The 13,448-nt window shown below is 38.9% G+C and overlaps 1 protein-coding gene across 2 annotated transcripts; it reads left to right on the top strand.

The window, feature by feature from the left end:
* The first annotated feature begins 3,976 nt into the window (after window positions 1–3,976).
* OLFML1 (olfactomedin like 1) lies at window positions 3,977–12,131 on the top strand. Of its 2 annotated transcripts, none has more exons than XM_017824966.1 (3): window positions 3,977–4,488; window positions 6,526–6,811; window positions 9,895–12,131. In XM_017824966.1, exons 1-3 carry the CDS (start codon window positions 4,363–4,365, stop codon window positions 10,671–10,673), a joined length of 1,191 nt encoding a protein of 396 aa, XP_017680455.1. In that variant the 5' UTR covers window positions 3,977–4,362; the 3' UTR covers window positions 10,674–12,131. The 2 variants fall into 2 exon arrangements, with proteins under 2 accessions (XP_017680455.1, XP_017680454.1); XM_017824965.1 differs by having other exon boundaries at window positions 6,523–6,811.
* Window positions 12,132–13,448: the final 1,317 nt, after the last annotated feature.

The raw sequence follows: 13,448 nt of genomic DNA, 5'->3' as shown, positions 1-13,448 counted from the left end.
GGCCAGTACTAACAAGGAACTTAATTCTGTAGATGTATGTGTGAACAAAATGAGAAAATACACAACTAGACAATGATACATTCTATATTATTAATATAAAACAGTCTGATTCACCAGCATCAAAAGCTATGAAAGTAGGCAACCGTAAACTAAACAAAACTGCAATCACAAAAAAAATCTTATTCTTTCAGATAGATATCTTTTTCCTCTTGTTTGCCTATAACACATTTCATTAATGACCATGAGATGCAAAACTGCAAGGCACACACGCACGGGTGTATCACTGATGCATCAGGCTGAGCAGCAATTATTCTAATGCAGGTGTGTATAAAATCAGTAATGTAGAAACTTCTAAATCAGACCATGACTCTGATGTTCCCTTTTCATCTATTATTGCTTTGCATGTAGAGGTTAATTAAAGTTGAAAAACATAATTAACCCTGTTTTAAGCCAATCTGTAATTCAGGAGCAAAATCTGATGTATACGTATATGCCTATTACTTGGATCTAAGCGACAGGAGTGGGGATTTCCTACCTTCTTTTAGGGTTGTAATAACACAGGGCACAGCATCAGAACAGCATCCATTGCCCAGTAAAAGCCAAAGAAGAAAGGTAAGGGAGCTTGGTAGTCAGGGATGTTCCCAAAGCTCAGAAAGAAGTGTCCATGTGGGTTTACAGAGCACACGGGGAATCTATTACAGCCACAGAGAGAACCAGCAGTGACACAGTGGGGTTTGTGTCATGGCTTTCATGGTACAACACTCCTCATGATTCCTGTGAGGAACTCAGACATGCCTACAAGAAGCCAGAGTGAGACTGGAGGCAAGCCAAAGGACTGAGGAAGACCTGGAACAAGAAGCTCTGGCAGTGATGTGGAAGAGTTGGAGATCTGTGACAAATCAGAGAGGCCCATCTCAGACAAGGCAAGGAAGTGCCTTGAACAGTACTCTTGACATCTCCATGGCTGAGGCCCTTATCTCGTGATAGAAGAGATTTCTCCATCATTAGTGTGATGGAGAAGTAGTTTCTGTGAAGAGGTAAAAACTTACAGTTTACACACATTCCACTTGACAGTAACATGTTTTGCAGGCATCACAGAGGGCCACATATTGCTGCAAAGAGCCTGATTTATTGTGGCACTGCTCTAGTTTTACCAACTGAAATACCAGAAAGGAACTGACTTTAAAAAAAAACAAAAACAAGCAAGTAAACATAAAAGGCAATCATATGAGTGAAATAATATCTTAAAGAAATATTGGGTTTTTTACCCAAATCTAGTATTCACTCTGAACTGATTTCAACATCACTTTTAAAGCACAGAAAACTCCATTCAGCATCTGAAATCAAAACCACAAACACAGATGAGGAGCTGAAAATGCCTAATTTTCCATTTGGAAATCTCTAACAGCTGTCAAAATAGACACCTAATGGTAAAAAGGTGGAATATGAAAGCAGAAAAGAAGCAACAAGCAACATGGTCAAGAAAAGAATACCATCTTACCCAGAGAGAAGACAAGAGCAGTGAAAAGGCATATGCACTTACATCAACACACTTGTTTCCTTTTAGAGGTTTGAGAGGTCTGTCAAATCGAGCTAGTAGTGGTCACAAGAAGTGTTCCTTGAGTTAAGAACAAACTTTCTGTTCTGTTAGTGTGCAACATCCTGTGCACTGAGACCAATGTCTTCCCAGGCATGCCAAGAAATCCTGCTTTAAAATCAGTATCAAATATATATGTATACAAACATACACACACACATATCACACACACATATATATATATATCATATATATATATATATATATACATAATATGTGGCTGGAAAAAAAAATCACCTTTCTGTATATACCTAGGAAGAACAGAACTGGAATAACAAACAAAGAAAAATAAAAAGACAACAAACAAACAAACAAAACAAAACTCCAACAAACAAAACTGAAAGAAAAAAAAAAAAAAAAAAACCACAAAAGGCAAATCCCCCAAAAAGCTCAGTTCTGTACCAGATGCTATAACATGCCTTCCTGGAATGGTGCATTTGTCATGGAACCATTTACCGTGAGATCATGGTTTAATAAGCATGGGAATCCCTCATTAAGAGAAATCCTTGGAAGCTTCTGGTCTTTGAACTGCTGGCAATTCTAAGAAATGATTGAGCAACTTTAAAAAATCCAGCTCCATATACAGCATGCTTAAGCTTATCCAGGGTGTTTAGCAGTTCAAGATATTTTGCCTTGTAGGTAATTTTTCCTGTCCTAAGATGAAGGAAAGAAATTACAGATATATACCTTGACTTTTAAGTATGGTTTCTTGACAGTAAGTTTGAAATATTTTGCTTAGAGTATATTATTTGCTTAGGTGTCTGGAATCAAACAGAAATAAGGTTGTCCTGAAACTCATAAATGGTATTGTTCATCGAGTCAAGTCTTTAATTATAAAAAATTCACACACAACCTGTAATACCATTTCTAAGGAAACACTTTCAGTAAGGAGTTCTGCTATGACTGATACTCTGATCTACTCTAATAAAATTCTCCAAAGAGACTACTGTCTTATTTTAGAGGGCAATCTAGACTACGAAGTGCAATTAAAAAGAATATTAAAAGCCATAAAGTTGCTACTTCGTATTACCTTCAGATAAGGCTTGCAGTCATAGCTTAAACCAAGCATGTTCCTAACCGCAGGCAAACTGTGACAGATTTTGTTTTACACAGGTATGATTCCTTCCTCCACTAAATGAAGACATTAACCTCTTAAATTCTATAGTCTTCATCTCCTCATCACTGCCTTAGATTGTTGGGATAGACATACTAGCCTCAGAGAACACTGAAGGATTTCAGGTTCACCTACGAGGTTAGAAAAGGGATCGTTTTTCTGTGTCGTTCTTCCCCAGTGTTGTAGCTGATTATTTTGTGGAAAAGCAGCACATGAGGTCAAGATGTTCCATAGTACATAATCAAGGAAGACTACACACTTCCTAGGGTGTCTGTTCTCAGCGTGAGGATCCAAGCAGGCAAGCGTTCTGCCCTCCCAGGCAGGAGCTCTGAAGTAAAGGGAAATGACACTGGAGCAGAGGACCAAGTATTAGGCTCTGTGCACCACTGACTTTGCCTGTAAACAGGAACTGCCAAATTGTGTACACCTCTGAGGATAAAAGAAAACTAAAATACCAAATAGTTATCTGTGCACTTCCACGAAACTTGCCTGCAAAGCACACACAACCACCATGCAACGATCGAGCACGTGGAGGTGAAAATCTGCCTGCTGTGACACACTTGCCTGAATTCTGTCATGAAACAAAGGTTTGCACACAAGGCGGTCAGAAAGAAAAAGAAAGCTCTGTAAATGTGAGGAGAGGAAAAAAATGTAGAAAAAGAAAAATGGGGGGGAGGGAAATTGAAGAGGTGGAGAATTCTGAGAAATGGAAACGTCCAGTTTGGCTTCAGATACAAAGGGAGCTTTCTAACCTCCTAACACATGGTTTCCTAGCAAATACAGTGTTAGCATAGCCATGGATATTTCCAGACAAGGAATTCAGTCATAAAAATTATGAAGTCAAATAAATAAGTATTGTCTCAAATGCAGTAGACTCATGTAAGTCAATTATAATTCATTTTTAAGCCATCTTGAGTAGAATTATTATTCGAAAAGAAAAGATCTATCATGGACTTAACTAAATTGATGCAGAACTCTGTTAAGGATATTGATTGTAGCTGGAAAAGTACTGGCAAGTGAAGAGAAAAATGAGGGTTTTTTTAAAATAATTTTATCTATGGTTTTCAGTCCTGCTGTAAGTAGGCTGGAAGTGAAAACAATTGCTTTAGATTGTTTTACAGTGACAGCTGTGGCTGTTGAAATTGCTACAGACATTAAGCATCAGATCTCCCTGTGAAAGGATGACCCGTGCTCTTCTGACTATGAATCTATGCTGACTTACACCAAGCACACACTGCACAGTGCTGGTCACACGGGAAAGCAGATGGGAGGAGAAAAGAGAGAAAACAAATTACTTTTATTTGTATTTAATAAAATTTGGCCCACAGGCTTTCTGTGACTCAGTACTGAACATCTGGGATTGATCACAGGATCACAGACCGAGAAGCAGTCATCTGGCTTCTAGAAATAAACACGTTCAGTCCCTCTTCCACAACATTATTTTCTTAATGATAAAATGCAACGGCCATTTTAAGTCTTTTCCATACTTGCAGCCACAGTGCTTTTAACTTTTTAGTGTTACTTTTTCACATTGGGGCGTTAGACAATGTTAAATTTCATTTGACCTTGGACTGGCAGCATTTGGGACTTCCCTCCACACACACACACGCAGTTAATTCACTGCTATTCTGCTTCAAAATTTTATGATACAATGGCAGTCCTGCAAGTCCAACTTTTGTTAGTTGCCTTCCTCACGAGCACCCTGGGAGCAGCACAGTACCTGGTGCAGGATGCAGCGCTGATGAACTACATGGACCGGCGTTTCCTCTCCCTGGAGGTATGTGCTGCTACCTGCATCCTTCTGCAACTCTGCCTGCCTGCAAAGAGCTTTGAACACGTGTGAATGCTCTCCTGTGTGTGTGGACACAGAACAGACTGTATGATATACAATACCAGCATGACACACTTCCAGCTTTTTCAAATAAATAAGTAAAATTGTGGCTAAACCTTGAACTATAATGATTCCTACTTGCCACGTCATTTATTGCAGGATATAATTTCATAATGTTATACTTTCATTCTGTTATCATGTGTATGTTTTGTTTTACAACACCAATGAATTTAGCTAAAAATGCAACTGTTTATATAGTACTGCTACAGTCCATCCTAGGGAATAGTAATAAAACTATTGTCAGCAGTAGAAGTGCTGTCAAGTGTTAACAAGGAGATAGAAGTTTATCAGGTGTTTTGTCTATGTACAGATAAACTACTGTTCTAGGTGGGTTTAAGACACATTTCTGTAAACTGGAAGTGTATCTTCACTTTAAATAATCCCCTTACAGCTGGGAGACTGAAATAAGTACTTCCTTTCAATTAATTACATAAATGTACTAGTTCTTGCTTCTTTTTCTGCAGTAAAAATACTACCAGTACTGCAAAATACCTCTTCAGTATTGGTGTGCTATAATCATGAATTATTTATCTTAAATGATTAACATGTCCTTGGCTCCTGGCCTGCACTGGCAGACTTTTAGAGAAGCTCTAACTTGCCTTGTCTCATGTCCCTTTTTGTACAAAACTCCCACTGGTCTAAACTTCACAACACAGAAAGAACTGAAGGATTATTCTGACATTCTGTTCCCATTGTGCAGAGTGAGAATTAAATTTTCTTAGCCACTATAGAAATAACTTCACATGGTAATTCCTGTTCTTTTTGGCACCTACTAAAAATTATGCAACTCCACCTGTGGCATTTGGTGCAAAGGGCACCAAACAAAGAACAGGACAAAGGGTGAGGCAGGCACTGAAGGCAGCACTTAAAAACATTTAAAATAAAGTCCTTGTAGAAAGTCATTGAAGAGCTTCCTGGGGACTTACAGTCATGTATAAATGGGGGAGGGAGGGAGGCACAAAGCAAACAAACCACCACCACCAAGTTGACATGGAACATGTGCAGACTGCACTAATCACTCGAGAAACTCAGACATCCCCTACCCAAACACCACCTTAAAACCAAAATACCTGAAATCTGTGCGTGAAGCACCGAACCAGAACACCCAATCTAGCAGTTAGATCTGCTATGGTTGTGTGTTTGGGCTCAAAGATTGGCTCAAATTCCTCATTTTCCCAAAGTGGCAGCTGGGCTACTGTTTTCAGGACACCTATGATCTTAATAGAAGCAGCTGCATTGCAACAGAGAAATCACATTCCTCCCCACTGAAAACATTACTAATTTGAATTTAGGTGAAAAGAAATATGTTCAGGTTTGGTTTTGGTTTTTAAATATAACCAATTATTTGACACAGAAAAGAACCCGAAACAAACAAACAAAAAACAAAACAAAACAAAAAAATCAACTAAAACTTCCTCAAATATAGCACACCGGTATTTTCATTTTCCCTTTTAAATGGATGCAAAATGGCTCCACTAGATTCTGCCTTGATCAGAAGAAGCGTATTTATGTGAAATGTTCCTGTTGATAGATCTGCAGAAAACTTTGAGACTGCTTCACCAGTGGTCCTACAGGAGGAATTCCAAAGTTTCTAGAAAGCAACTCATGATAGGTTATGTACCATTAAGTACCTCTGGCTGTTTTCACCGGAGAACTTTCCCTTCTTTAAGCAGCAAAACAAAGTATCTGGCTGTCAGTAAACACATCAAGGCAAAAAATGTGGGGTTTTGTCCAGACCTTGTGCCAGTCTCATGTGCCCTCTTCACACAGATAGCCAGCAACAGCCACTGGTTTGAAACAGATGGGGGGGCAGGACTGGACAGGAGAGAACAGCATGTTTGGGTTTTTTAAAGTAATCAGGAATGACGTTGTAATGTATACAGAATATCCATGTATTTTCTTCCTGTGTTCCAACTTAAGAAGAGGCTGGAAAAATGCAACCAAGACATACTGGATTATGTGGACGAATTCCGAGACTTTTCAAAGATGGCACTGTCACGCCTGGCGGGACTGAACTCTTATAAGGCTGAGGTTAAAAGTGAAGTACAGAATTTGCTCACAAGAATTGAACGAGCACAGAGGGACATTGACTATTTTGGATCTGTCACAGATTCTAACCCATGCATAGAAGTGCACGAAGACCTGGTGAAACAGCAGCTACTTGAAGAGGCAGAAGGAAAAAAGAAACTTAAACTCATGCTTAATGCAAGTAAGAACAGTTTGCTTTTCAGAATGAGCCAGTACCTTAACCAATGTGTGAATGCTGATAGAGGGATAACAGATTTCCATTACCTATGTGGATACCACAGATAATTGCAAGGGGGTTTAGCTGTGAAAATATTACACTTATAAAAACGATGAATATGCAAAAAAGGTATGGGAGAGGGAGGGAAGAAAGTACAAGTCAAACATTTATTTTGCAGATATCCTAATTGCATATCAAATTAATTCTTTGGAAGCTGCTTTTTATTATAAAATAATGTAAAATCCTCTGAAAATATGCATTTCTGAGTACTGCAGCTATAATGAGGAATTAATGGTGGCCTTTGTTTTCTGGAGTGGGCAAGGGTCAAAACCTCAACTCAAAAGTGAGTTAATAAACACTTCATTCACAATTTGCATCTGGTTTACTGCCCTCCTCTGTTACTCTTTCTATCTCTCTCCCCTCCTAGGTACTTTATCAGGAGAGCACTCTGGCTTAGCCATAAGCAAAGCTCAGTTCTGATTTGAAAATAAAATGTTATGGTACCTAGCATGAAGCATATATATACACACATATACAATCTATACTTAAAAAAAAATACATTTATAAGTATTTTTACCTTAAAAGGTTGAATTATAAATGTAAATTATATATTGTAGACATGTTTAAAAGTAGTCTGTTTTCTTTTCATAAAGTAAGAAATGAAAAATAAACAATAAGACATATAAACTGTTATTTTTTTAAAAAGACAGGTGAAAGACCTCTAGCGTCATCAGTTATATAATTCCACTAAGTTCAAGAGAATTAGACTGACTGAATTTTACAAATAAGTTTACAATTTCTTCCTTGAACTTTTCTAGCAAAACAGTATTAAGGCAGATGGTTACAAAAGCAATCACCTGTTCTGCTTCTAAGCTCTAATCATACACCACAATTGAGTGCTTTGACTATCAATATTTCTGTTCCATATACAGAACTTTTCAACATTAGGTAATTTTTTAGAGAAGCAAAAGAAATGAGGAATTTTTAAACTGACTGTGTTTAGGACACTTCAAAAACTATATCTTTCTGAGGGTTTAAGGGGGAGAAAATTACTTTCCATTTTCCCTTGCTGGAAATTATTGGGGTAGTTCTTAGTCACTTTACTTTCAACTTTTATTTTACTGTCAATACTAGTCAGAAGCTTTTCCCATTGAAGTCGATGGCAAACCTAATCCCTGTATAGATTTTACAGTACTCGGAAAAAGTAGGAAGACCCTCAACTCTAGCAAATCTCTGCTTCTATGCCATCATATCTTATCCAGAATCTATGATTATTTTTGCTGAGTCACTCTAAAACTCAAGCAGGACAGTGTTTTTTAAGTCCAGCTATGTTACTGGTTTTGGTTCAAATTCCCACAGCCTTGAAAAGAACGATGTAGAATCACTGTTTTTACAGGCAATAGCCCATGCCTCATCCTGCTTTGGGTGGGAAACGCAAAATTATCTTCTGAACATTCTAGGGTGTGATAAGAAATAGTGGGCTTTGAAGGTATCATTACCAAAATTTTTCCACGTTCTCTGCAAACTTCTTGCTTACTGTGAATGTCTCAATATCTCCGTCTCCCTCCAAGCTGTTATAAAAACCAAGGGGGGGTTAAAAATTTTCTCTCAAGAAGAGAGACACTCCATAGATTTGTGATAGTAACCTGGCTATTTCTCCTGCAGAGGAAGATGTTGCTGATGCTGGTTAGGTATTTTGATTCAGCAGCTTTAAGTTTCTAGAATCTGTCTAATCAAGAAACATTACTTTTGAGAAAGCTACTATGCCTTGTTCAGAGATGGTGCTTCCAGAGCGAGAACTTCCAAACCCCTCCCCCCAAAAAACTCCATGCTGTAGCAGTAACATCCAAATTCTTTGATTAGAGGGTATCAGTACACACAAATGACATAAAGATTGCTTTCTACAGGCAACTGGAATCTTGCCACTGACTTCAATAGGTTCATATCAGGCCAAATAGGGAGGCTGGTTTTGCTTTCTCTATTTCATCCGCTGCCAGAACTTCCTGCCTTAGAGCTTTGTTTGTTCTGTTTACTGAAATGGCTGCACTTCACTGAGAGCAATTCTTTAAACTTCAAATACTCTGCCTTGTAATTTATGGGTGCCTTTGGTAAACAAGCTTGTTAATATGCTTTGCAATAGAGTTTTTGCTGGAAAGGATGGTGCTTGATAAAGATCTTAGCGTATAAACGCTGGAGTCTTCACAAGCTTGATGCTTTTTGGTTTTAAATTTCTATGCAGAGTGCATACAAAATGCAATGAAGCCAAAATTATGACTGGATCTCTGTGATGCCAATTTTAACCCTATAGTGAGGTAAACAACTATGCAATCCCACCAGCCATGCCCCTGGCACAAGAATTGATAACCCAGGCGCCATACCAGTTCTTTAAAGAATGTATGCACATTCCTGGTTTTGTGATCTATGCACTTGTTCTAGTTCCTTTGTGCTGCAGGTGTTGGGAAGGGGAATGGGAAGATAGCCCAGTGTTTTGGATTTCTGTTGTGCTGATCTATTTTTATTTGTCTTTATAATATAAATGCATAAAAAGAGGCTAAGTGAGGATAAGAGAAGTCCTGAAAGAAAAATACTATACATGTGGCATATCAGGAAAATGGAGTTTGATTTGTACGCCTTCAATAGGAGATAAATTTGATTATTTTACTGTGTTAACCTAAATCAGAAGTCAGTTCTCTGAAGTAAAAATTATAACCCTGTAAAAGAACTGACAAGAATAATCACAGAATCAGTAACTGTGCTCTTGGTCTCCCTCTCAGGTACAAAAATGGAATCCCTTTTGGATAACACTGGTCTAACAGAACAAAGCCCAACACACTATGGGTAGCTGAAGACACACAGTTTTCTTAGCAGGAATATCTCATATAAAACTATCTTCAGCGTTATTTATCATAGCCACGCTGCTGACATCTACTGATACACTGACCCTCGTCTTAGAGTAGAGTTGAAAGGAAACTAAGTATTTCAAAGAAAGGAAGCTAGAAAATTCACAGATATCCTAATTTTCTTTTCCTTTGGGTGTTTCCTTGCAGGTTGTGACCACATGCTTGCAGGTATTAAGTCCCTAAAGATAGTTAAGAAGACTGGAGATAAGCATGGCTCTTGGATGAAAGATCCTGGCAAAAAGCATACGAAGATTTATTTATTAAATGGTTCTGTAAATAACGTTATTTTTGAATTTGCAAATATAATGACATTCATGGAAAACAATCAGACAGTGAGTGCTCACAGAGTCACAATGCCATTTCCCTGGGAAGGAACCGGCCACGTCATATATCGGGGTTTCCTGTTCTATCATAGATACGGCTCCTTAAATGAGATTGTTAAATTCAATATGCAGAGCAGAAAAGTAGCCGACCAAATGCTACTGCCAGGGGCTGGAAGGATTCCTGCCTATCAGCTTTCCCCACACACAAAAATAGATCTTGCCATTGATGAGCAAGGGCTCTGGGCAATCCATGCAGAACCAGAGACTGGAGGAAACATTGTCATTACTAAAATCAACCCCATAACCATGGCCGTGGAGCACACCTGGGACACACCCTGCAGCAGCAAGGATGCTGAAGCAGCTTTCATGGCGTGCAACACGCTCTACGTTGTCTACAACTCTCCTAGCGGAGGCACCTCTCGCATACGATGCGTTTATGATGTTTTGGATGCTGTAAACACCTATGAAATCCCAGCACTGCATTTCCCAAGACGTCAGGGGAGCCACTCCACTGTACATTACAACCCCAAAGAAAAGCAACTCTTCGCTTGGGGTGATGGATCCCAGATCATTTACAAGCTTCGCACGCAGCAGAAAGTTTAGAATCTTTAGCAACTCTTCAAATAGACTTAAAAGCTGCCAGTCCCATGTCAACATGACCATTAATGTGCATTAAAATTACATTATGCCCATCCATTACAACTTTCACCTATTTCACATAACTTTAGGCTTATGTACCCCAGTGATCTTAAACTAATGTCCAATGATGAATATGTAAAGTCTCCATTATTATAAATTACATGATGACTAAATGCTACATGTGGACAACCCATACACACACATGCTAGACCTAAAGAGTAAGGAATAACAATCCATCTCTGACATGTTCTCTTCCTCTCAAAATTATGTATTCTGCTTCAGTGCTATGGAAATCAAATCAGAAATCCTTCCTGTCCAATACACACTATCTGACAATCTCCACCACTCTGAAGGTCGGTTTAGAAAGCCTTCTGGTAAGCAATATAAAATCACATGCTTCCAGAGAAATTATCCATAAGTTTTAACTGCAGAGGTTTATTACATCACAAAGTAAAAGAGTACAGACCCTCACAAACATGGTTTATATTTAACATTTAACTCTCATATATCACATCAAGGTTATTCTTAATCATTGAACTGCTACAGTATTTCCATTATATTTCCACATTTTTCTTATCCATATAGCTGTACGGTCGACTTTTGAACCTGACCGTACATTAGTTGCAGCTAAATATTCACTCTTATCAGCCTCAAGTTGCCACTTTTCAGTATAGTGCATAACTGCTTGTGTGTCAGAAGGAATGTTCCTAGATTATCCTGTTCTGTATCAAACACAATTTTTTTAAATGTTCTACATGTCACTCTTTGTTTCCCTTCTCATTAGTCCTCTTTCAACATCTAGTTGTGAGGCATTTCCCAATGCTTCAAATCACTTCCACTGGTCGTAGCAGAATCTTTCTCATCCTGTCCTCCAAGTCCAGGAAAATACCTGTTCAAAAAGGTGGCCCTGATGAGCACAGTGGTGCAAGAGAGGGCATGCCATTGCTCAGTCCTGTGTTAGTGAGTAACAGACAAACTCCAGGTAAATACAAATACACTTTTGTTTCAAAAACCAAACTGACTTTCAGTGTGAAATACAGGTACTGGCTGTAGTTTTGAGTTGTTGTGTTTTTTTAATTTTAATGACATCTGTATTTCTGTTTAATAACAAACAAGCAAAAAAAAAACAAAAACCTGTAGAAGAAAAATAAACACAACAAAAAAAGTCTCCCCCAAAACCCACAAAAAGTGGTGCTTGAATAGCAATCCACAGCTGTTTCTACAGAAAGCCCATTTTGTTCTTTACACTGAAAGAGCTGTTGTTCTGCCTAAAAATAGCCTCAACAGAACAGCCAAACATCAAAGAATGATTTTGAAAAGGACTTCCAGAATTCAACTAAGAGTGTATAGACTCCTGAGCTGCAATAGTGATACTCTGTTTTAGAAAAAAAAACAAAACTGTAGCATTCTAAGCAGCCTTAATGATTAGAGCACTACTTCTGTGTTACAGAAGCCATAGGAAAGCACAGTTAAAGACATCTCAGGCTGAAAGTAAGGTGAGTTGGCACTGGTTTCCTGCGTGACCATGGGCTAAAGGCAGGCTTGACTATTTGGCCTTTTATTCCTCATCTGTAAAAATAAAACCACCTAAATACAAAATGGTATTAGCCACCTTCGGAAGGCTTTGAGATCTTTTACTGCAAGATGTGCAATTTGCTTAATTTAAGAAATAAAAGCTTTTGATGCAAACATGGGTTGAGTCTGTTCCTTAGAAAAGGCATTCTTGGGATGTGCCATGTGCCACACTATTATTACACAACAGAGAAAGCCCATGTTACTGTTCAATGTAGAGCTTTCAATGAGCCATCCTCAAAAGTTCAAGCAGGATCTTCTCTGCACCTTTCTGTCTGGGAAATCCAAGCTTCATAATAAATTTAAAGCACTCTGTGCCTGACAGTGGCCAAGACTTCCCACCTGCAGGAGATGGAGACACAGCCACCCTGCACAAGGTCTCCCAGCACTCCATAAAAGAATTGCTCATTGCCAAGGCCCTTCTTCCCCATCACCTGGTCCTGTCCCTGAAGTGTGAGGAGATTCCATCTCCTCTGCATGGAGCCCCAAGGAAGAGGGGAGGAGAGGGGTTGGAATCCTTTGAGCCACTGTGCCAGCACCACAAAAGGAGTCTGCTGCAGGCCACTGAAGGAGTTCCTTGGGACCTGGAGGTGGGGCCGGTTCTTTTGAGTCTGAGGCTCGCTCTGGCTCCATTTTATAGTTTTGAGGATGAACTTTCACACTGCTTTTGTTTTTCTAAATCCCCATGGATATTTTTAGTGTTCTTCTCTAACACAAAGTATGATCTGATCTCTGCACTCATCTATGAGTTTCCACCACGTGCATTTCACCACGGCTATGACAGAGATAAAGAACAACTTATAACACTTCAGTCTTGCTCGCAGTCTTCCTGGAGCACAACACAGATTAGGTTACTGGTCCTACAGCATGAAATAGGCTGGGAAATGGGCTATGGGTTTGGGTAGCATATGAATTTTGCAGACTGGAGTGACAACAGTATCTTGGGCTTACAGCAGCAATGACACAGTTGAGAGAGTCACGTGTGTGAATATGCTCTGTGCTGCTGATCAATTCACATTCAGGTAAGAAAAAGACAGCATGCTTTCTCCTCCAACTTTTTGGTAATCTCATAAATATATATATGGTCTCATTAATTTTCCTAACTGAGAACACACAAGCAGATATTTTTGAGGAAGTCAGAAGAGGCATTTGGTTAACTCCTGGATG

Source organism: Lepidothrix coronata, unplaced genomic scaffold (genome assembly GCF_001604755.1).
Source record: "Lepidothrix coronata isolate B3197 unplaced genomic scaffold, Lepidothrix_coronata-1.0 Scaffold115, whole genome shotgun sequence".
In the NCBI taxonomy this organism is placed as follows: domain Eukaryota; kingdom Metazoa; phylum Chordata; class Aves; order Passeriformes; family Pipridae; genus Lepidothrix; species Lepidothrix coronata.
Note: the sequence above shows the minus strand (reverse complement) of the source record. Positions and strands in the feature narration are given on the sequence as shown.